This window comes from Podarcis erhardii (assembly GCF_964252035.2).
Source record: "Podarcis erhardii genome assembly, chromosome: 10".
Classification (NCBI taxonomy): Eukaryota; Metazoa; Chordata; class Lepidosauria; order Squamata; family Lacertidae; genus Podarcis; species Podarcis erhardii.
This window is the reverse complement of record NC_138500.1, coordinates 69,780,371-69,801,703: the sequence shown is the minus strand read 5'-3', so window position 1 is coordinate 69,801,703 and position 21,333 is coordinate 69,780,371. Positions and strand designations below refer to the sequence as shown.

Sequence of the window (21,333 nt, the reverse complement as noted above, 5' to 3'; positions counted from 1 at the left end):
CCACCTTAATGTGATTCTACTGGGCCTCTTCGGGTAGAGCAAAGAGTGGCAATTTATGCTATTAAGTGGGAAATAGCCATGAAGCTCTAGCCCACTTGCCATTAATATCTTCAGCTAATTATGCCTGTACAAAGGAGAATTTCACTGTTTACATCCCATACTTACACAGGGTGGTAACTTGTTATACATTATAATATTAAAGACACTTTCAAAATGGCTAGTAACTTATATACAGTGATACCTCGGGTTAAGTACTTAATTCGTTCTGGAGGTCCGTACTTAACCTGAAACTGTTCTTAACCTGAAGCACCACTTTAGCTAATGGGGCCTCCTGCTGCCGCCGCGCCGCCAGAGCCCGATTTCTGTTCTTATCCTGAAGCAAAGTTCTTAACCTGAAGCACTATTTCTGGCTTAGTGGAGTGTGTAACCTGAAGCGTATGTAACCTGAAGCGTATGTAACCCGAGGTACCACTGTAATTTGGCAGAATGAAAACTTGCCTAGAATATCCTCTTCTGACAACACTTATATTGCTTATCATTTCACACTGTTCCACCCCCCTTACAAAGTAAACCAACACACAGCATTCAAGGGAAAATTTATTAAGCAAAAATCAGGTGTTAGTCACAGGTATAGCACACTAGTATCCTGAAAGTCTGCTGCAGCAGAGCACAGCGTATGAATTGATTTAGGGGCAAGCAATATCCTGTACAAGATACGACACGTTCATCTTGCTCTGCAACTTATCAAGCTTTAAATGATTACTGCAAGGACAAAAGTTAAGCCCCCCCCCCCCCCCGTGTTTCATATTTCTGAAGTATCCATGGAATGAAAAGACACCCTGAAGCAGGAAAAAACACTTTTTGCAACTCCTGATATTTTAGGAATCCAGAAGTGAGAAGGTAATACTGAATCGATAGGTGGCTCAGTGGTAGAGCATGTAATTTGCATGCAAAAGGTCCCAGGTACAATCTCTGGCATATCCAGGTAAGACTGGCAAAGACTTGTTATATCTGAAATGCTGGAAAGCTGTTGTCATTCAGTATAGTAGATATTAGTCTGGGTCACATGTAATGCTAAGTCACAGTTTGTTCAACAAACCAGCAGTTAATCACAAGTTGTCCCTTAGACAATCAAGTAAACTATGGCTTGCTTCTTCAAAGTTTGATTCATTTTCAAGCTGCTCTTGCCTCATGCATCTCTAGCTTGGTTAGCTTCTGGAAGAGGATGGCCAAACAAACCATGGGTAAGTAAAGTTCACACATATCACCAAGCCATAGTTCAAACAAACCAATGTTTGTAAGCCAACAGCAAACAATGGCTTCAGATCATAGTTTGTTGGCAGTAAGCAAACCATAGTTAAGATACTGAGCAGTTCACATATAGAACCAAGCAACTGTTTAATAACTACATTGTGTGCAAACTAAGGCAATATAGAAAGAAGAATAGAGTGAGAAGGATTTCTTTGTTTTTCCTCTCTCTTTGCCATCTAAGTTTAGGTTAACCAACTGGTAACCCAAGAGATGCATGAGACCTCTGTCAGGCCCTTACCATGCAGGTGCTCCTCTCAGTAAAATTATTGAGCAACTGGGGCAAAACTCTTAAGGAGAAAGGACAGTAATGTAATAGCTTGGGGTGGAGCTTACAGAAAGAGAACTTTAGTTTCTGATCAGCTTAGCTCTTAGCCAAGGAGAATCTGGTGATCCCTGGTGGTGGTGATCCCTGGTCCCTGAACAAACCTTGAGTTTTAAATTTCTAAACTTACAATGTTGATCTGTCTTACCCTTGCTGAGCGACTACTTCTGAGTGGGATTATTCTATCGCCTAACACTAGATCAACTGTTCCCTGATTATTCTGATTCTCAGAATTCATCAATCTGACGATATCTATTTTCAGAATCTGTTTGCTCACTGACAATTATGATCAGTGGCTGCAAAACCCGACTACATTCCACACCCACACATGTGTGTAATCATTATTCACAAACTTTCAGCTACTGTCAACGCCCACATACACCTTTCAAGCAAAGCTTGTTAAGACAAAATCCAAACAAGCTCTAAAACCTCCCCAGTTATCAGCTATTCATACAAAACTATTCATAACGCAGAACTGATCCTACCAGGCTGCCAGTCCTAAATCTGAATGCATTTACTACTATATAGAGGGGTGGGTGGGTTTCTGGACAATTGGGGGGGTATGCTTTCTCGTTTGTGTCCTTCTTCAATCCTGGCAAAGGAAGGGAGTTTTAAACTCCATGGTGCATTTCCCAGTCCCAATCTCCTGTTCTAGTATCTTGACCATAAGTAGTTAGAGCTGCCTTTATCAACCTCCAGTCCCCAGATTTCTGGAACTACAACTCCCATCATCCCTGACCACTGGCTATGCTGGCTAGGAATAATGGGAGTTGTAATCCAACAACATCTCGGGACCCAAGGTTGAGAAAGGCTGGGTTAGATGCTTGATAGGGCAAATTCCTTCTCTCCCCTCTCTTTTTTTCTTTTCCTCGCCTCATGAGATATCCTCTAAATTTGGTGAAATTACAAACATTCTGAAAATTGCCTAACAAATGCAAACACAATCCTTTACCTCATTATCAACAACAGATAGTGTGCTTATCATAGGCTTAACTATCACCGGAGCTGCACCAAAATTTTGTGTACTGGTAGGGCCCTATTGTGGCCCAAGCGTTTACAGTAATTAAGAACACAAGTTTAATATCAAAAGGTATGAACTTGAATATTATTTGCCCGATTTTAAAAACAACAACAGTAAAAATAATCCTCAAAATTACCAGCGGATCAGTTTTACAGATGTGTCACAAAAATTGTATGAAAACCTCCTTCTCCCCAAATCCCTAATCTCCATATTACAAGTTGGGACAGGTGCTGTGGCTGAAAGAGTAGCTTTCAACGATCTATTCCATTGTTAATACTGAAAGTTAGAGATGCATTTGAAGCTAATTTGACCTTGCAGCCCAAAATCTCCCGTACAAAACATCTCTGAAGTAACAGCAAATAATAATCTACACTTCCAGTCCAACTCCAGTATCTAAGCTGCCTGCAGAAACTTTGTGCTCCATTGAATTGCATGCAGCTGTACTGCAATTTAAAATATTTGAGCACTTTTAAAACCACATTTTTATATGTTATAGGACTCCAGTTAGAAAATGCACGGACTGGTCTCTATGCTGCTATCTCCTATGTCTGGGTTTTCCTACATTTTTCCATTGTTGTCTACAGGTGGCTCTCACTTCCATACTAAGGTTGATAGAATGGGTTCTAAAGAACCCATCTCCATCTCTGTCTCCTGGCTGAGAATGCATGAGGATGACGACAGCACTCTGAGCCTGAGTCATTACATATTGCATTACTGGCTATCTCATCATTCTTTAAAGTGCTAGTCACTTGAATAAAAACAAGTTTCATGCTCAATACAAGATTCTGAGTTGCTTCCCTTTTACCATCAGGTTATACAAAGTCCAAACAAAGACCACATATTATGCACTTTTTGCAAATTTCAACCATTGTTTTTTAAAAAAACCATATTAATTCAGGATATCTGCTAAGCTCACATTAGCAAACACATAAATATGAAGTTGCATTACAAATGTACTTGATGATATGCCCTCCATTAGCACTGTGCTGATTTGAGGCAACAGTGGCTTACAAGGCTGGAGTTTACAATTCTTCAAGTGTTTTGAATGAATGAAATGAACGACTGTTGAAGACCGTGCCACCCTTTTCTTCCAGCTTCCTGTATTTTACCAAGTATCCTTAATTTCTTTTTCGGGGTTGCCGATTATGAAAGCAGTGGTGCAACACTATGATCTGGGCTACCAGAGCAGTTTCAATCCCACGAAGAGGCTCAGCTGTACAAGAATATGAAGACATGGAGTGACTAGTGTTCTCATTAGGGCTATCCATTCCTCACATCTCCAAAATTAAAGCTGCAAGGTGCTGGGAGGTACTTTGCCAAAGACGTGTATCATCTGATCCAAGAAAGATTGGTGGAATGTAAACCAAGTCCCCAGGTCCTTAAACATTGAGATAAACTATGCCGCTGCTTCATTCATTTTGGCTATCCATGTTCCAGGTCTCCTTCTACTTTTATTCTCTTCCTTTGTTTGACCAACGGTTCTCAACACTCCTCCTTGGGTTGCTAGTGAAACTTGTTTATTCCATGGTAGAGGACTTCTGTCAGTTCCTAGCTAGCTCACTGCAGTTCTCATGCCAGCCCAGGCTCCTCTTTTTTACATACAACTAATATCCTTTGAACAACCTGTTGAACCATGTAGGAGGGAAAAGAAAATGGAAAACGGCATGTGTTAGATGTAATGAAGATAGTTATTAAGACATCTTTAAAGCATTCTTCTTCCCCCACCATCCTTTTCCAGCCCAATTATTTTTAAACAAAGCATAGCACACATTCAAGAGCGCTCCTACATGACTAACAAAGCTCAAAGGTAAATTCATCCCAGCTCTGGCTACAGAAAACAGCTCTATTGTCTCTTATTCAGAGTTTATTCAGAGTCTCTTATTCATTAGGTTTATTCAAACTCTGAGGGGGGAATATTTAATAGCTCCCCAAGCAATCGTTTTAGCAACATCTCCACTTCCCCAATGAAATCCCCTTCCCAGTCAAAGACCCTAGCCTTCAAAAAGTATAACACTACCAAAGAGGAACTGAAATTGTTGAAAAACAAGATCTTACCTAGATTTCCTGCTGGAGTGCAGATTTGAGTCAGTGCTTGGGATTAGGCTGGCTTGATTATCCAGGACTATGTTGCTCATTTATCTGTGTCAGGGTCAATTATAGGGACATTAGCAGACAAATGTACATCCTTGTCCCGAGTACTAGATAAATGTAGGGCTCAACAGAAGAGGTAGGCACACTGGCTGCCTTTTTAAATCACTGGAACAACTGTTTACATTTCTTACAATGTTTTCACTACTTCGAATCCTTTTATTTTGTAACTGTAGACTGGAAGTGAGTATTTAAAAAGTGGGGACATTATCCATCCAGCATGAGGCATCAAGGTGCAGCTAAGGATACTCTTTGCTAGGAAGACTATAACTGTCAAGCACTGAGGTTGCAAATTAAGTATATGGACTTCCTGTGTCCAGAACTCTTTTTCAAGCTTTGGGACTGGATTCGTGGCTCTCAATTCTCTGTAGGAGTGGAGGGACACCAAAAATTATTTCCTCCTATGCCCAAAAAAGCAACCACATAAGCACTTACATCCAGAATAGCGTGCAAATCACAAGGCAAGCCTTTGGGAAATTCCTGGAGTGTCTTGTTGTGCTGCACAGCTTGATATTTCACTCAAAGATTCTTAGTCTTCTGCTGGGATTGTCTGGTAATCTGGCAAACATCCTGCTTTATCAGATATTTTTTTGAATAGGATCTCTTTTTGGAAATCAAGGTTCATAGATAACTGTATGTCTCCAATTAGCACTAAGGGTTCCGACGTCCACATCTGACCACTTCTGTTGCCCAGCAATGCTTGCTTTACTGCCTCCAATTTTTTATTTTTAAAATACTGTTTCTTTAGCATGGTTCCAATATCTAACACTGGCGAAACTTGTCAGGACATTAGGACAGAAATAAACAACAAGGAGAAAATAAACAGCCTAAAATGCATATCCTTGTCTTAAAATAGCTGTGAACCAGAATTAAAGATGGCATATTTTTCCAGTGGTAAAAGAGGGGACTCTCAAAACAACAAAACCTAGCCTTAGAAGAGCCTGCAAAGCAGCAAAATCAATTAATATCATGGGAGACCAGCACAAGCAAAGCTTATTGTCTGACATATTTTTCAAACGCTAAGATGGGATCCAAACAAAGAGCTACTTTAGGCATGCCCAAGAGCTTGGAAAAGCCCAGTGAGATTCGTTTACTCTTTTATTATTTCCACAGCAGGCCCTCACATCATGTCACTGCTTCTCGATGCCCCCTCCATTATTTGCCACATGACTTGGTAGATTGTTTAAGAAATACAAGCCCAAAAGGCAGCCCAGGTACATAGGAAACAAATGGTTTTGTGGCTCCCAGGCTTAACAAGCAGGGCTGTGCTAATAAGAGAGCAACTCACTTCTAAAAATGGCAAAAGAACAGTTATGTAATGCAAAGTTCAACAATATGCACACAGAAATATTTTTAAGACCACATGTTTTCTACTCTCTCCCTCTCAGTGAATAAATATCTGCCAAGTACAGCAACGCAAAAATTAAAAATGGGTACGCTTTAGATAAATCGTCACAAATTTCTGAAACCAAAACACTTACTTTTTGGCAAGTCTCCAGTACTGGATGCTGAAACCGTCCTGCTCCTATCATGTGATGGAGTACTTCCGTCTCTTTCAGTTACAGCTGATTCTTCAGAAACAGCTGAACCACAAGCTACAGAATCTAAAGCTCCAGAGAATACGGAAGCCGAGAATTCAGAAAACTGTGACTCAGAAATTTTATGACGTCCATTTGGCAATTCACCATTAAATTGTTCATAGGAGCTACTATAGCTGTAATCATTTTTTGCATTTGGCTCATCAAGATTATATTGCTCAGTATTTGGGCATTCCTCCTCTTCGTCATCTTCATCTTCAATCTGTTCTTCCAGCAAGAAAGGACCATTTATAACGTGGCCATTTGTTTTGGGGGATTCTATCCAAGTGGGATCTGCAGATTCTGAGTTGACAAGTTCTTGTTCAACATCATCGTCTTTCTCTGTGTTTTCTTTTTCTGTATCTTCCTTTTCATCCTGATCTTCCGTTTCACCTTAGGGATTAAATATATAAAGACTAGATTACACTTTCGCTCAGAAAATTATGACCTCTTAAAACCAAGTGGGGTAAGTATTATGAAGTATCATTTGAATTTTCAGTTTCAGTACATGTTATGTAACAATACTATTTCATCTGAGTTAGCAAAGGCAAAGTAAAGGACTGCATAAATTTATGCTTATATAAGTAGAGCAGATAGTCTTCTATAGCTTTTGCCTGGAGGGATGCTATTACCTTGGGGAAAACTTTTTTATATCAATGGCTGGTTACTTCTACAGTTGCCCTCTCCAACGAAGATGTCTCTTCAGCATTTTGTTTTGGCACCACTCTGAACAAAACTTAGTGTGCTAAGCCAGTGGTGCACAATAATAGTAATGGCACTTATTGATTTCCATGTTCCTTACACCCTCCGTATCAAAAAGCATCCTCTACTTGCAGAATGGAATTGGGGGTCTGCTCTTTGCAGAAAAGACATGCAAAGCCTTTTGCAGCTCATGGAATGAGTTTCATGGTTCTTTGGCTCTGACCGATGGCAGCCTACAAAACAGATGGTGCTCAGAGCATCGTTGCAACAGCATCTCTGGACACACTGCATCTTTTATATCAAAATTTAAGAAGACCCAACACTTACCATCCTCATTCCCAAGTTCTTCATCTGCTACCTCCTCTAACTCAACAGTTTTTAGCTTGACTTCTGGGTGGTATTCATCCTCTTGTTCATTGGACGATACAGTAGATGTTACATTTTCTTCTATTTTTTTTCTTTCGGCTTCTCGCTCCAGTTCCTCTATTTCCTGCAAGCGCTTTTCTAGTAGCTCAGCCTGTCTCTTTTGCTTTTTTTTCAATTTCTTCTTTTTGTTTTTAGATATTTTTCCAATCTAAGAAATTTAACATAGCTAATTACCATTTATTGATCCTTACAGCCATCCAATGTGAAGGTTAGGTTACCCTATAAAAAGTCTAGCATCTGTGAACTGAGAACACTAATGCATAGTATTGCACAACTGACTTTCTATAAAACTGAAACTCAAGAGGCAATTCAGAGGATGAAGTAGCCTCAAGCTATAATTGCTTTGCTGACATAAGATATACAAGCTGAATAGAGAGGCCCCATTATTTCTCACTATATAAACCACTGCAAGCACAGCATACCTATCTTTTAGGCTACAAATGGAACATACAGTGGTGCCTCGCAAGACAAAATTAATTCGTTCCGCGAGTCTCTTCGTCTTGCGGTTTTTTCGTCTTGCGAAGCACGGCTATTAGCGGCTTAGCGCTATTAGCGGCTTAGCGGCTATTAGCGGCTTAGAAAAAGGGGGGGAGGGAAAAAACTCACAAGAACTCGCAAGACGTTTTCGTCTTGCGAAGCAAGCCCATAGGGAAATTCGTCTTGCGAAGCACCTCAAAAACGGAAAACTCTTTCGTCTAGCGAGTTTTTCGTTTTGCGAGGCATTCGTCTTGTGGGGCACCACTTTATTGCCATCTGCACTAGACAAGTTAGTTGTTGGGTGCAATTAAATGTGCTAGGTTATCCTTTAAACCCCCAATGAAAAGTTTATAGCATGTAAAACACTTATAAAGATTTTAAAGTAGTATCTTGCTAAATAACTGGCCTCCCTGCCCAGTCCTGAAAGTTCACTTTCAGGGGCCCTTTGCTAGGTGCCCCCACTAAATGAAGTGAGGCAGGTGACGACTGTACTTTATCATTAAAATAAACTATGGTTATAGCTTAAACAAGTGAGGTTTAGAAACCATGGTTTGAACTTGGCTTCTTTTAAACTAACCACAATTAAAGTCTTCCTTAGTTTGTCAGTTTGGATGGAATGGTTAAGAAGAAGCAAACAAGAACACTTCAGAACTCCTCCTCCCTGTTATGCAGGAGGAAAAGGTAATGCAAGATTAATTTAGACAAAAGATCCTATTTATAAACCAAAACTGTAGTTAAATAAGGATCATGGTTGAAATTTAAAATGCTAACAGTTTTAACTTTCAACTCTTTAAACAGGAAACCTGAATACTCAAGAAGAATAACACAAGACTACTTACGGGTTTTTGCTGAGGGGCAGTACTCACTAAAAAAGAAAAGAGGAAAGAAACAAAACACTTAAGAGTCAAATTTATGAAGTGATATGTGTAAATTCTGTGCAATTATCAGAAACATCTTCTAATGAGAGGCTGATGGACAGGTACAACCTTAGATCATCTTTATCCAACCTAAAGTGTCTAGAGGAGGAGGAGGAGGAGGAGGAAGAAGAGAAGAAGAAGAGGAAGAAGAAAAATCTGCACAATTTATATGAGACTCTACAACCTTGATACGGCCAGTGAATGGGTTTTAGGTTTTAAGCCCTAAGAAAGTTATTCATCATGAACTAACAAAGGATGAAAAATATTGAAATATTAATCTTTTCCAACCTTACAATGTTAAATTATTTGCTTGTAAGTAATCCAGTTCCTAGTACATCCATTTTACTGATACAGACTATAAAAACTTTTTAAGATTCTAATACTACCAAAGACCACTTAAAAGAAACATGGAAACAATGCACAGTGGTACCTCTGGTTATGGACGGGATCCGTTCCAGAGGCCCTCTGTATCCCAAAAAGTCTGTAAACCCTTCTGAACATGCACGCGGTGCGCAGATCGCTTCTGCACATGTGGCGAAACCTGGAAGTATACACTTCTGGGTTTGCGGCATTTGCAACCTGAAGATTACATATCCAGAGGGATACGTAACCTGAGGTACCACTGTATTATTAAAATATTCCACTTACAAACCAGTCAAAGCTAAATTTTGGGGGCTTCAGTTTAGTAAATAAGTAGTAAAGGTAAAGGGACCCCTGACGGTTAGGTCCAGTCGCGGACGACTCTGGGGTTGTGTTCCTCATTGGCGTACAGCTTCCAGGTCATGTGGCCAGCATGACTAAGCCACTTCTGGCGAACCAAAGCAGCGCACGGAAATGCCGTTTACCTTCCTGCAGGAGCGGTACGTATTTATCTACTTGTACTTTGACGTGCTTTCAAACTGCTAGGCTGGCAGGAGCAGGGACAGAGCAACGGGAGCTCACCCTGTCGCGGGATTCAAACCACCGACCTTCCGATCAGCAAGCCCAAAGCTCTGTGGTTTAGACCACAGCGCTACCAGTAGACATTAAAGGGCTGCACACACCCTGACATGACACTTAGATATTACAGAATGCGTGCCTTTTCTGAGAGACTACCACCCCCATGTGATACATTATAATGTATTAAGTGTGAAGAGTTAATACGGTCCACAGTATGAGATGGCCATTGCAAGGTGGCACTGACAAACTGACAAATTGCTTCGCCTTTTTAAAGTGTAACTGACTGATGTCCTGAATAATACATAAAATAGTAAGAAAACCAGTACAGCTTGTTCAGCTTATTTAATTAAGACTTCATGCATTTCAGACAGGACTGAACCCAGTTTCACAGCTCAAAGGCAATGAAATCTAAGGGACCTATTTGGTGTCTCATTTGCATGTAGCCATAGATATAGATATAGATAGGTATATATAGATATATATAGATATATATATAGATGCACATATCGCTCTCTGCACATATAAGAAATCCCCTTCATGTGTGAGGAAGTGGGATACAGAGGTCAATGTCTTTAAAAATGTTTCACTATATAAAAGTGCACACCTAAAACACAGTTTAAAACTGGGGAAATGTTCACGTTAGCTCATATGAATGTTGCATTAACAGCAGGAAACCAGTATAAATAAAGCTTGTAATTACGGTTTTTCTGCCTACCAAAAATGCAGAAGTATATGAAGAATTGCAGCACTCGGATTGTTTTGCTACATTAAAATGAACACTTCTTATACATTATTCATATGCTAATAACATTCTTAAACATTCAAATTAACCACGTTTAAATTTACTATTTCCATTAGCTAAAACTAATTAAATGTTGCTGCGGCAAGTATGCGATCTGTTTTTACTTACTGAGCGTTTAAAAGCACGGCCGTACCTGCAGAGCCAGAAGGAGGAGGAGCCCCTGCTTTCTGCCACTCTGTTGCTTCCGCAGCCATTCGACGCACATAGGTGTCATCCACACACATCAAGATGTTCTCTGGCTTGATGTCTGTATGGATGATCTTGCACTTGCTGTGGAGGTAATCTAGACCCTGCAGTACCTGGTTTGCAAACCAATAAAAGGAAGAATAATTTCATTACAATGAAAGTTTCCTCCACTCATTGCGTCACACAAGAACTCAAAAGGCTACATTTGGACATCACTTTAAAATATATACCGTATTTTTTGCTCTATAAGACTCACTTTTTCCCTCCTAAAAAGTAAGGGGAAATGTGTGTGCGTCTTATGGAGCGAATGCAGGCTGCGCAGCTATCCCAAAAGCCAGAACAGCAAGAGGGATTGCTGCTTTCACTGCGCAGCGATCCCTCTTGCTGTTCTGGCTTCTGAGATTCAGAATAATTTTTTTCTCGATTTCCTCCTCCAAAAACTAGGTGCGTCTTGTGGTCTGGTGTGTCTTATAGAGCGAAAAATACGGTACATACTTGGGGAGAGAAATGACTAATCTAGTTCACAGAACTTCAGTTCCCATCATCCCAGACCACTGGCCTTGTTAGCTATAACCCTTTGTTGGATTATGCACATAAACTATGACTAAAATATTCTTAATAAAAATATTAGGGCACCTTTTTCATCTTTCAATCAGATGGCATATGTTTTAGTAAAATAACTGGCACTTTTTCAGCAACTAACTTCTTGTGGAAAAAGCATTTTTCACTTCAGCTATGTGCTGTTAAGTGATGAGATGAAATGCGCATAGGATATATTTTAAAGCAACTGCTACTTAAATTGTTCAGACTTAAACAATATAACCAAGCAGGTAATTGAAGGCATCACATGCAATAGCAGATTTAGAGAGATTTCTAAAAAAAATGTAGTCCTATCAACCTAGCTGGTATTAGCACATTTGTAGCTTTGTTGCATTAAACATCTTACCTGTCGAATTATACTTTTCACACAACGGATAGGAAGGCCCTGGTAGTTGGACTTAATTATCCATTTTAAAAGGTGATGTCCAAGTACTTCAAAAACCATACAGACATCTGAGATTCAATTAAGGATAAATTGTAAGTAATTTAATGACTTTCTAACCATCCTTACAAGCCCACCACACAAGAAAATATTTCACATTTCAACTGAGAACATTATCCTTTGTTCTTGGGTAATGAAAGTTTTCCAAGAATGTATTTCAAGCATTTTGGTTTCCATCTTCTACTAGCAACTGGGGCATCTCCTATGGTCTCACCAATCCATAGATGGGTGGGCTATGCATACATAAACCAGATGAATCGGATAATCAGTATATCCAGTTTTGACACAGCCTATTTTGGGATCAAGCTCCTCTTCCCTACTCTCTGTTTCAGAGCATGGTAGGCAATGGTCTAGTGTAACACTGAAGAGTCCTGGAGAAATGAAAGGGGTGGGGGTGGGGAATGCTCAGTTCCAACCACTTTTCCTTAATCCCAGTTTACATTATGTCTTTACTGACCTTGTACATATTTTAGCAGTGGTCAGTCATTCCATTTTGAACTCAACAGAAAAACCAAATCAATGTAAGCCTGCTAACTCATTCTCAAAGGAGACCCACTAAAATTAAGCAGGTCATAGATACCTGAACATTAACTTCAATGGGTCTACTCTTTTATAGCTAATTTTAACATGGAACTGCAGCAGCAAAATAGAGAAGCCCGGAAGATTTTTGGGTTGTAGTCAACTTTTTTATTTATTAAAATAATGTGTTGGCCATTTTTACAGAGCGGAAGGAAAATTTATTTAATAGGAATTTCACAGAGTCAACATTGTCAGAAGAAGCCAAATATCCTAGACCTTGAACTTATGTTCAGATCATAACCTAAAATATGTTTTTTAAAAATCCAAACCAACAAAAATATACAGTTAACTTACTATAAAAGCAACAGAAAGAACAGGTATGCCTTCATTTATTTTTAACACACACACCCCCCCACACACACATAAAGATAACAGCTTACAGGTTTATAAACAAACATGAAGCACCTCTCAAATACACATTGTTTTCAAGTCTACCACAACAGCTTATTCTAAATATCCATATAATATTTTCAGTATTTCCTTCACTGTTATGCACTAATAATAATAACAGTATTTCTGGGTTGGATCCAGACTTGCACTCAGCCAAGTTCCATTAGCGCTGGAGGAATGAGGCAGGGTGAGATTTTTGCCAATTCCCACTTCTCACTGGAATAAAAAATAATTGAAGATACCCATTTCCTACAGTTCAAAGGCTGTGTTGAATAGGAATCCCCTATGTGAATGGAAGAAGCCCTTCCATTTGCAGAATATTATGTCTGGAGCCAACCCAAGGTCTTAAAAAATTACCTGCTAGCCTAGTGTTTTACTTGAGAAAGCATAAAGGTTTTCCTGTCTTTGAAAATCAAGACACTGGGCAACCAGCAAGAAAAAAAAAGATACGTATGCCATTCATGCCAGAAATTTTGAAGTCATCAATTAATTGTACAACCATGTCTTTATTTGGATCACTAGGGTCACTTTCACGAACCTAAAAAAAGAAATGAAACAAGTCACTTAAATTTAAACTATCGTTTGAAAAAAAACTGTAAAGTTATTTTTAAAGATACTGCAGCTAAAAAATATTACATGGTAGCTGCAATTTTACTTACTATGTTTGTTTTACAGAATCACAAAATTAAACACACACACACACACAAGCAATTTCACTAAGCTTGGGAGTGTTATCATAATACTTACACATTTAAGTAACTTTATTTCATCCAAGGCTGTCTCTGTATAATGTTGAGCACTTTTCACAACTTTCATTGCAACAAACCTTTTCCCCCTTTAAAACAGGAAGTAAACAAGCTATCAGAGCCAATACTTTTTTTCCTATTTAAGACAGACATCCAATGTCCTACTGGAGAATAAGTACAACTTTAAAACAATTTGTGGCAATTTTCAATAATATTCAGGTGTGAATGATAAATCTAACCTTTTTCTCAATTATTATCTTTCAAACAGTTAGAGTGCAATGTCTCTTAAGGGTTATTAAAGACACACTTGACTCAAAGCAAAGACAGAATAAATATCCCTATACAATGGTACTTATATAGGAGATAGAATAGAAACATTTATATAACCTTAGCTAGACTACAACCCATTAGTTATTCAAAATAAATCAAAGCCACCATTTACATGTCTTAGAACAGGGGTAGCCAACCTGGTGCTCTCTAGATGGGATAACTCAGTTGGTAAAACATGAGACTCTTAATCTCAGGGTCATGGGTTCAAGCCACACACTGGGCAAATGTCCCTGGATTGCAAGGGGTTGGACTAGATGTCCTTTGTGGCCCCTTCCAACTCTACAATTCTATGGTTCTATGATTCCTATCATCCTTGACCAGTAGCCACACTTGTTATTGCTGGTGGGAACTGTAGTCTAAAACATCTGGGGAGCACCAGGTTGGCTACCCCTGCTTTAGAGAGCTAACATGCAAAGGAGGAAAGTTGTTGTTCCTTACTGCATATCCCAGCATAGCCAGACTGTAGAGAAGTGTCCCCATCCTAATTTTCTGATAACATGATACCGACCGTTGAAAAGATCTCCAATTTTCACTGGATGATAGCCACCTTTCAAAAAAGAGTGGGGGATGGGGGGCAAAATTAGCATTAATTTGATTACCTATACAACAGTGTCTTAGCACTTCCAAGCAGCTTTAAGCTGTAATCCTAAATGTACTTACAAGATGTGGTGTCCAATATGGCAATTAATAGGCCCATTTGTAGGCCCATTACAATTAATAAACATGACTAAGTTAGGTCCATTCATTTCAATAGGTTTAATTTCAGTAAAACTTTGCTGAATACCATCCTAATGAGCAAGTCTTACTGAACTTGATTTCAAGTAAACATGTATATGATTGCACTGTCAAACTTGTTCTTCAACTTAAGAAAAAATATCAGATATGTCAGGAAGTTGCTTGAATAGTTCAATCTATATTTGCTTCTATAGAAAGACGTCAAAAACAAGAAAATCCTGTTGGAACCAGGAAATTAATAGGAATGTGAACTCAGTTTCAACTAAGAGTATTGTGTTCCAGTTTAAAGCTGCATTTAAACCTGATTTTCTTCCCCTACAACTGGGATGAACAATTTTATCAGGGTCCAAACAGTGGTCCAGAAACAGTGGTCTAGCTAAGGTTATATAAGGAAGGCCACAGGGCCAGATGGGGTAGCTGGAAGGGTATTGAGAGACTGTGCAGATCAACTAGCAGGAGTTTTCACTGGGATTTTAAATCGATCCCTAGCCCAGGCTATTGTTCCATCCTGCCTAAAGTCCTCTACTATCGTTCCAATAGCAAAAAAATCTAACCCGGAAGATCTGAATGACTTTCGTCCAGTAGCACTCACACCTATAATCATGAAGTGCTTTGAAAAGCTGGTACGAAATTATGTCATTGCCTGCCTACCAGAGGGACTGGACACATTCCAATTTGCTTATAAAACGAAAAGATCGACAGAGGACGCTGGGGCGATTGCCCTCCATGCCGTTCTTGCACATTTGGAGCAGCGGGGGGGGTTATGCCAGACTGCTTTTTTTAGATTTCAGCTCGGCATTTAATACCATTCTACCACGACGTCTGATGTCTAAACTGGAAGATTTGGGGCTTCCGTTATCACTTTGTGGGTGGATATTGGACTTTCTGTCAGACCGCCCCCAGAGGGTTCGGTTGGGCCCTTATACCTCTAATACGCTTAAGACTAACACAGGAACACCACAGGGATGCGTACTCAGTCCGCTCCTTTATATTCTCTACACATACGATTGTGTCGCTGCTCACCCTAGTAATAGGGTTGTCAAATTTGCAGATGACACAACCGTGATTGGGCTCATCTCTGAAAGGGAGGGTGAAACGGACTATAGAGATGAGGTGGAGCGGCTGACAGAGTGGTGCAGAGCTAACAACTTGCTCATAAATACAAGGAAGACAAAGGAGCTTGTGGTGGACTTCAGGAGACAGAAGAGCAATGTCCAGCCACTTTTGATTGATGGGGTCTGTGTGGAGAGGGTAACAACGTTCAGATTTATGGGTATTGAATTACAAGAGGATCTGTCCTGGAGTGTCAACACAAGGGGGCTTGCGAAGAAGGCGCAGCAGAGACTGTACTTTTTGAGAATCCTAAGGAAAAACCATCTTCCGCAGAAACTGCTGCTTGCCTTCTATCACTGTGCCATTGAGAGCGTGCTCACTTATGGCTTATGTGTGTGGTACGGAAGCTGCACTACCCAGGACAGGATGGGGTTGTGCAGAGTTGTTAAGGCAGGAGAGAGCATTGTTGGCTGCCCACTCTCCACCTTAGAGCAGATTTATGCCACAAGGTGCCATAGGAAGGCACTGGACATAGTAAAAGATCCATCGCATCCTGGTCACTGTCTCTTCGAGCTCCTGCCGTCGGGACGGAGATACAGGACGATGAAGACAAGAATGAGCCGTCTCAAGAACAGCTTCTTCTCCAGAGCGATCTCGGCCCTGAATGGGAAACCTGGACTTTGAAAGTCATCTAATCTTCCTTGCTGTATTATACTGTATTTTAATTAGTGTTTTTATAGTTGTTCTGATTTTGTGTGGAGTGCCCTACCTGGGTGAATGGAGCAGCCAAGTAAATTTCGTTGTCCCCGAGAGGGGGCAATGACAATAAAGATATTATTATTATTATTATTATTATTATTAATGTGCAGGCGTCATAATAAATCTGGCACCATCTAAGAGCATTGGGCTTCCCAACTTTGAATCACATGCTCCCAAGCATTGCATTTACATACAAGAATTCTGATTGACATATTGCACTCACAAGGTTTATAATATTAATGTATGGAATCTCTCATATATTTTATAAAACCTTTTCCTTGCTAGTCAAGCTGCAGCCAGTTCCACCACCACCATCCTCCCCACACCCCTCTATAGTAAAATTTGGCAGAGCACCAGGAAGTGGAGTGGGCCAGCAGACTGCCAACTGGACATCCAACTGCGGATGTCTGCCCGGCGCGAGGGGCGCTCTGCTTCAGGGCGCCCCACCCGCCGGGCGGCAGGCTGCTATCCGCAGCGTGGGGAGCCCTGTGGGGAACTCCTGCAGGGCTCCCCACTCTGCGGATGTCTGCCTGGCGCGAGGGGTGCTCTGCTTCAGGGTGCCCCACCCGCCGGGCGGCAGCCTCCTATCCGCAGCGTGGGGAGCCTTGTGGGGAACTCCTGCAAGGCTCCCCACGCTGCGGATGTGTTCCTGAAGCGCCGGGCGCTCTGCTTTCAGGGTGCCCGACGCTCCGGGAAGCAGGCTGCTATCCGCAGCCTAGACACGCTAGCGGAGCGCTAACCCCGAAGCTTGGGGCGTGCAGAGCTCAGCGCCCCCAAGCTTCTGGGTGCCGGCAAGGTCTAGACGACTAGCGGAGACCTTGCCGGCACCCCGAAGCTTGGGGCGCGCTGAGCTCCGCATGCCCCAAGCTTCGGGATTGATGCAGCGCTCCGCTAGCTGTGGGAGAACTGGGTCTCCCACGGCTAGCGGATAGCTTCCTGAAGCCTGGAGAGCGAGAGGGGTCGGTGCGCACCGACCCCTCTCGCTCTCCAGGCTTCAGCGAAAGCCTGCATTTGCTCCATAGGACGCACACACATTTTCCCTTGCTTTTTAGGAGGGAAAAAGTGTGTCCTATGGTGCGAAAAATACGGTAAATCATTTTTTTACAGAAAGACTCATTCTTGCTGGTATAATCTTAATATTTACAACCAGATGTAGGTTTCATTTTTTGACTAATAAATTTTCAGTGTAGTTTTTACAGTTATACCAAAAATTACTGATATGGATATACTATTAGAAATACATAGACAATTATTAAATATTTGGACAACTTTTCTGCTGTACTTTATTGGAAGGAGAAAAAAATCATTTCCTTAATAACGTTTAAACAACTTGTAACAACTTAAACATTATAGCATATGTATCCATGATTGTTAACTGTAAATGGTTTAAAAAACAACAACAACAACCAGACTGAGTTTTAGCACAGGTGAAAAACTTAAATCAAATCCTTATTTCCTGATGAATAGCCTTTGGACTATAATGCTAACTTAAATAGAAAACTATCTTTAGAAAGATTTTTCCTCCAAAAGCATTTTATTTTAAAAACCCGATTTTAAAAAAAATTAATCCAAAATCTTTGATTTTTATCCACCCTGCTCTGCAATTTTCCATGACAATGTCAACCTGCTTTTACAAACACTGCTCTTTCCGACAGTTAAGAGGAAGGGAAATCTAATGAGAAAGGTTTTTTATAAGCTATGGAGTTGCGATGATAAAAAAATTCAGCTTGATGCTATTCGTCTTTAAATAGGTTCAACAGGATCATCTATCTGTTACTAGCCTGAACTGATACACAAGTTAGGTTTCTGCCAGCATTCAGCTATGAATGGGCGCAGCTACACTATCTGGATGAGGAGAGATAGTACTGGAAAGAAAGTGATGTTTTTGGACAAAATGCTCAGGTGACAATTGTAGGGGACTTTGAAAGAAATTAAGGTAGAGGGGCAGAAACTTTCCAGAGACCAGTGCCTAAAAAAACAGGAACATGCTGACAGCTGCCCTTAGTGTTTCAGGAGACAATTAGTCTGCTCTCATGAGTAGACTAGCCAATGATAACACGGTAGTACAAATGTCACCACTTTGCAAAGTAAGGAAGAGTGCTTTCTGATCACATCCAGGGACTCTGGTAGAACGGAACTGAGACAAAGAACAATGTATGCTTGGAGCCTCAAACCAACATTTGGCACAATGCCTAAATTGAACACTGTTACATACTAAGGGTTTAGAGTGCCTGGTACTGTGAAAAAGAACAGAATCTGAAAAAGTACAAGGATTTCAAGATACAGATCAAGGACCTAGATCAGTGGTGGGGAACCTCTGGCCTGAAGGCCTGATTAGACGCAGCAAAGGGTCCTGCTGCCCCACACCAGACATCATTTATGATACTGGGTGTGAAGCAGATTAAAGATGTGGCTATAAAGGAACAATCAAGAACCTTAAAGTATGCTCCCCATTGTTCCTTGGCAAACAGAAACTGTATTTGGCCTTTAAATTTAGCAGAAGAAGAAAACTCTGCTGGGATGAGTTCCACTCAGGAGCTCCCAACTGAAGCCGATCTCTGCCAAAAGCGGGGTGTGAAGCCACAGCCAATTGGCAGTGGCTGCGAATCCTGCTTCTTTTGCCAACATAGTTTTAAACCAAGCCATGTGGGTAGAGGAGCATTTAGCAAGCCAGTTTGCAAAGGAAAACACTTCACCTAATGCCACTATGATTAACAGGTGGGTGGATGTAGTTTCCCATTCTTGAACTAGATGCAGCTACCTCCAAGAAAAAACACTTCAGAAGCCCAGTTGTAACACACTGGCCACACATCACAGCGGCCTGGATCACATTTAAAGTAAACTAATCCGAACTATGGCTTACCAGGGCCACACAAACAAGATGGCTCCTGGAGAACAGCTTGCAGTCACTTTGCTATCCCCCAGTCCTTTTATCTCAGCATGGCACAGCAAAGTTTGGCTTTGTCCCATGCTTTCTAGGCGCAGGTCAGAGCGGTTTTGGCTGTACCCCACTGCTTCCCCCCGGAAAACCTGCTCTTTAGCGCTAAACTGGAACAAACAGCAATCTGTGTAAAACCTGGTTGCTGTTTGTTCCGATTCAGTGGTAAACCACTGGTCTTCCTGGGGGAAAGCAGCGGGACAAAGTGTCATCTGAATCCCATTTCATAATTAAGCTTTCTCTCCTTAACCATGAATCAGGTTTGTTCTTGGTTTGGCCTAGCATGACATATGACACAACTGACGTCTTACACCGATTGCTTCACTATATATGCTTTGCTGCAGCACGTAACACCAAACCTTGCAGATGTACAGACAAGCAGCAGCACTCCATATCCCCATGCCTTATATACAAATTCCCAAGGCTCCCTAGATTGCCAATATGTGCTGCCATTGCCAATCCAAGTGAAAATAATTCCATAAATACTCCTAAATTTGTTTGAGAAGCCCGTGCTTCAAAGTTCTTAATAAAAGTTTTGGGGTTCCCTGGCTTCATTTTAATCCAGGCTGGTGAAGGGCTTATTAAACAATACTAAACCCAGGTAATGGGGAAGCCAAAGAATTCACATACAAGGGAAGAGACACAGAGTGATAGGGAGTGCATAATTCTGTGGCACAGTTTCCAATCTCAATTTTAATTTTACATCTACACTGGGCCATTCTTTATACCACTGTGTTTTCTTCAAGTGCTGGCATTCTATTTACACTACCCACCATGTTAATTTCTGGCTATCTGTTCTAAAGAGTCATTTTTCACATTCCTATCTTACTTCATGTGTAGAATTTATGCTCCTACAAAGCACACAAAGAACCAGATTGTGCACCAGGGGGTGCGGGGAATGAGTCGTTTGGAAACAACAACATTGGTAACCTGAAAGTGTCTCTTTAAATCTGGCACTCCAAAGGTTATAAAGAGCTGTTGTGCAATTTAGCTCTGTATTGAAAATAATGTGATGCTTCATATGACGACTGAATGCTCTTGAAGCAAAAGAAATAGAAAAAGCAGAGATTACTCTTCCAGAGCATCTCATGAATGTACCAGTATTCTTAGCTGGCAAGTGCTGGAAATTCCTGCCCTTGTGATTTGGATGAATGGGAGACATCCCCAGAGCTGGACCAACATTAGCAAAGACAAGAGTTGACAGAAAAAATAATAAACTCTTCAGGCTGTGCAGTTTGCTCACACACACTAACCTTTGCAATAATCTGCAGGGTCTTCTTGCTCTTCATCATCGGATCCCAGAATCTCCTCCTCTGGCTCTGGAGGGGCTGGCTCTGGCAAAGGTGGTGGAGGAGGTGGCGGGGGTGGTGGCGGGGGTGCAGAGGGAACTTTCTGTTGAGGCTCTGGCCTACAAATGCAAAATGGTACATTCAGTAAATTATACTCTTGCCAAAATTACCCTTTGAGCACTTTGTATTTCCTTTCTTGCCATTTAACAGTGCAATCCTAACCATGGCTACTCAGAAGTAAGTCCTATTACATTCAATAGAGTCAGCATTTGGAAGCATCTCAAAATCCAAATTCATCTCACCGTCAGGATGAGAAAGAGCAAGAACTAGTACATATTTAACATAACCTGGCTGTGAGCACCACTATTTTACTGCATATTGGCTACAAACAATGGCCCTGACAATGCTAAGGAATATTGCAAAATGTAGTGTACAAGAAAAATCTGTTACAAACACCAGAGTAGGATACAAATGGGCCTTTGAAGATGAGTTCCATCTTCATTTTTACAAAGTTTTGAGGAGTATGTTAAAGGAACACGGCATTAACAATATTTAGAAATCAGCATAGCAGATTTTTAAATCTAAAAGAGGATCTAATTCATAGATTTCCTTCACAGATTTTTATAATACCAAGCTAGCAAATT

General features: G+C 40.8%; 1 protein-coding gene and 1 long non-coding RNA gene across 8 annotated transcripts in view; both read right to left on the bottom strand.

Moving 5' to 3' along the window:
* Window positions 1-21,333, bottom strand: part of SRPK2 (SRSF protein kinase 2) — a 93,579-nt gene that overhangs the window by 11,741 nt on the left and 60,505 nt on the right. For all 7 annotated transcript variants that reach the window (XM_081878484.1, XM_081878483.1, XM_081878486.1 and 4 more), the window contains exons 3-11: window positions 20,654-20,808; window positions 14,354-14,462; window positions 13,587-13,674; window positions 13,290-13,377; window positions 11,775-11,881; window positions 10,776-10,941; window positions 8,824-8,849; window positions 7,409-7,655; window positions 6,284-6,772 (exon numbers count right to left, since the gene is read on the bottom strand). In XM_081878484.1, coding sequence (XP_081734610.1) covers window positions 6,284-6,772; window positions 7,409-7,655; window positions 8,824-8,849; window positions 10,776-10,941; window positions 11,775-11,881; window positions 13,290-13,377; window positions 13,587-13,674; window positions 14,354-14,462; window positions 20,654-20,808 — 1,475 coding nt within the window. The remainder of the gene's footprint in view (window positions 1-6,283; window positions 6,773-7,408; window positions 7,656-8,823; window positions 8,850-10,775; window positions 10,942-11,774; window positions 11,882-13,289; window positions 13,378-13,586; window positions 13,675-14,353; window positions 14,463-20,653; window positions 20,809-21,333) is intronic.
* Window positions 585-6,276, bottom strand: LOC309351123. Its single transcript, XR_014160701.1, has 2 exons — window positions 4,710-6,276; window positions 585-4,277 (listed from the first exon to the last, which is right to left on the bottom strand). It is a non-coding gene; the product is annotated as an uncharacterized lncRNA (long non-coding RNA).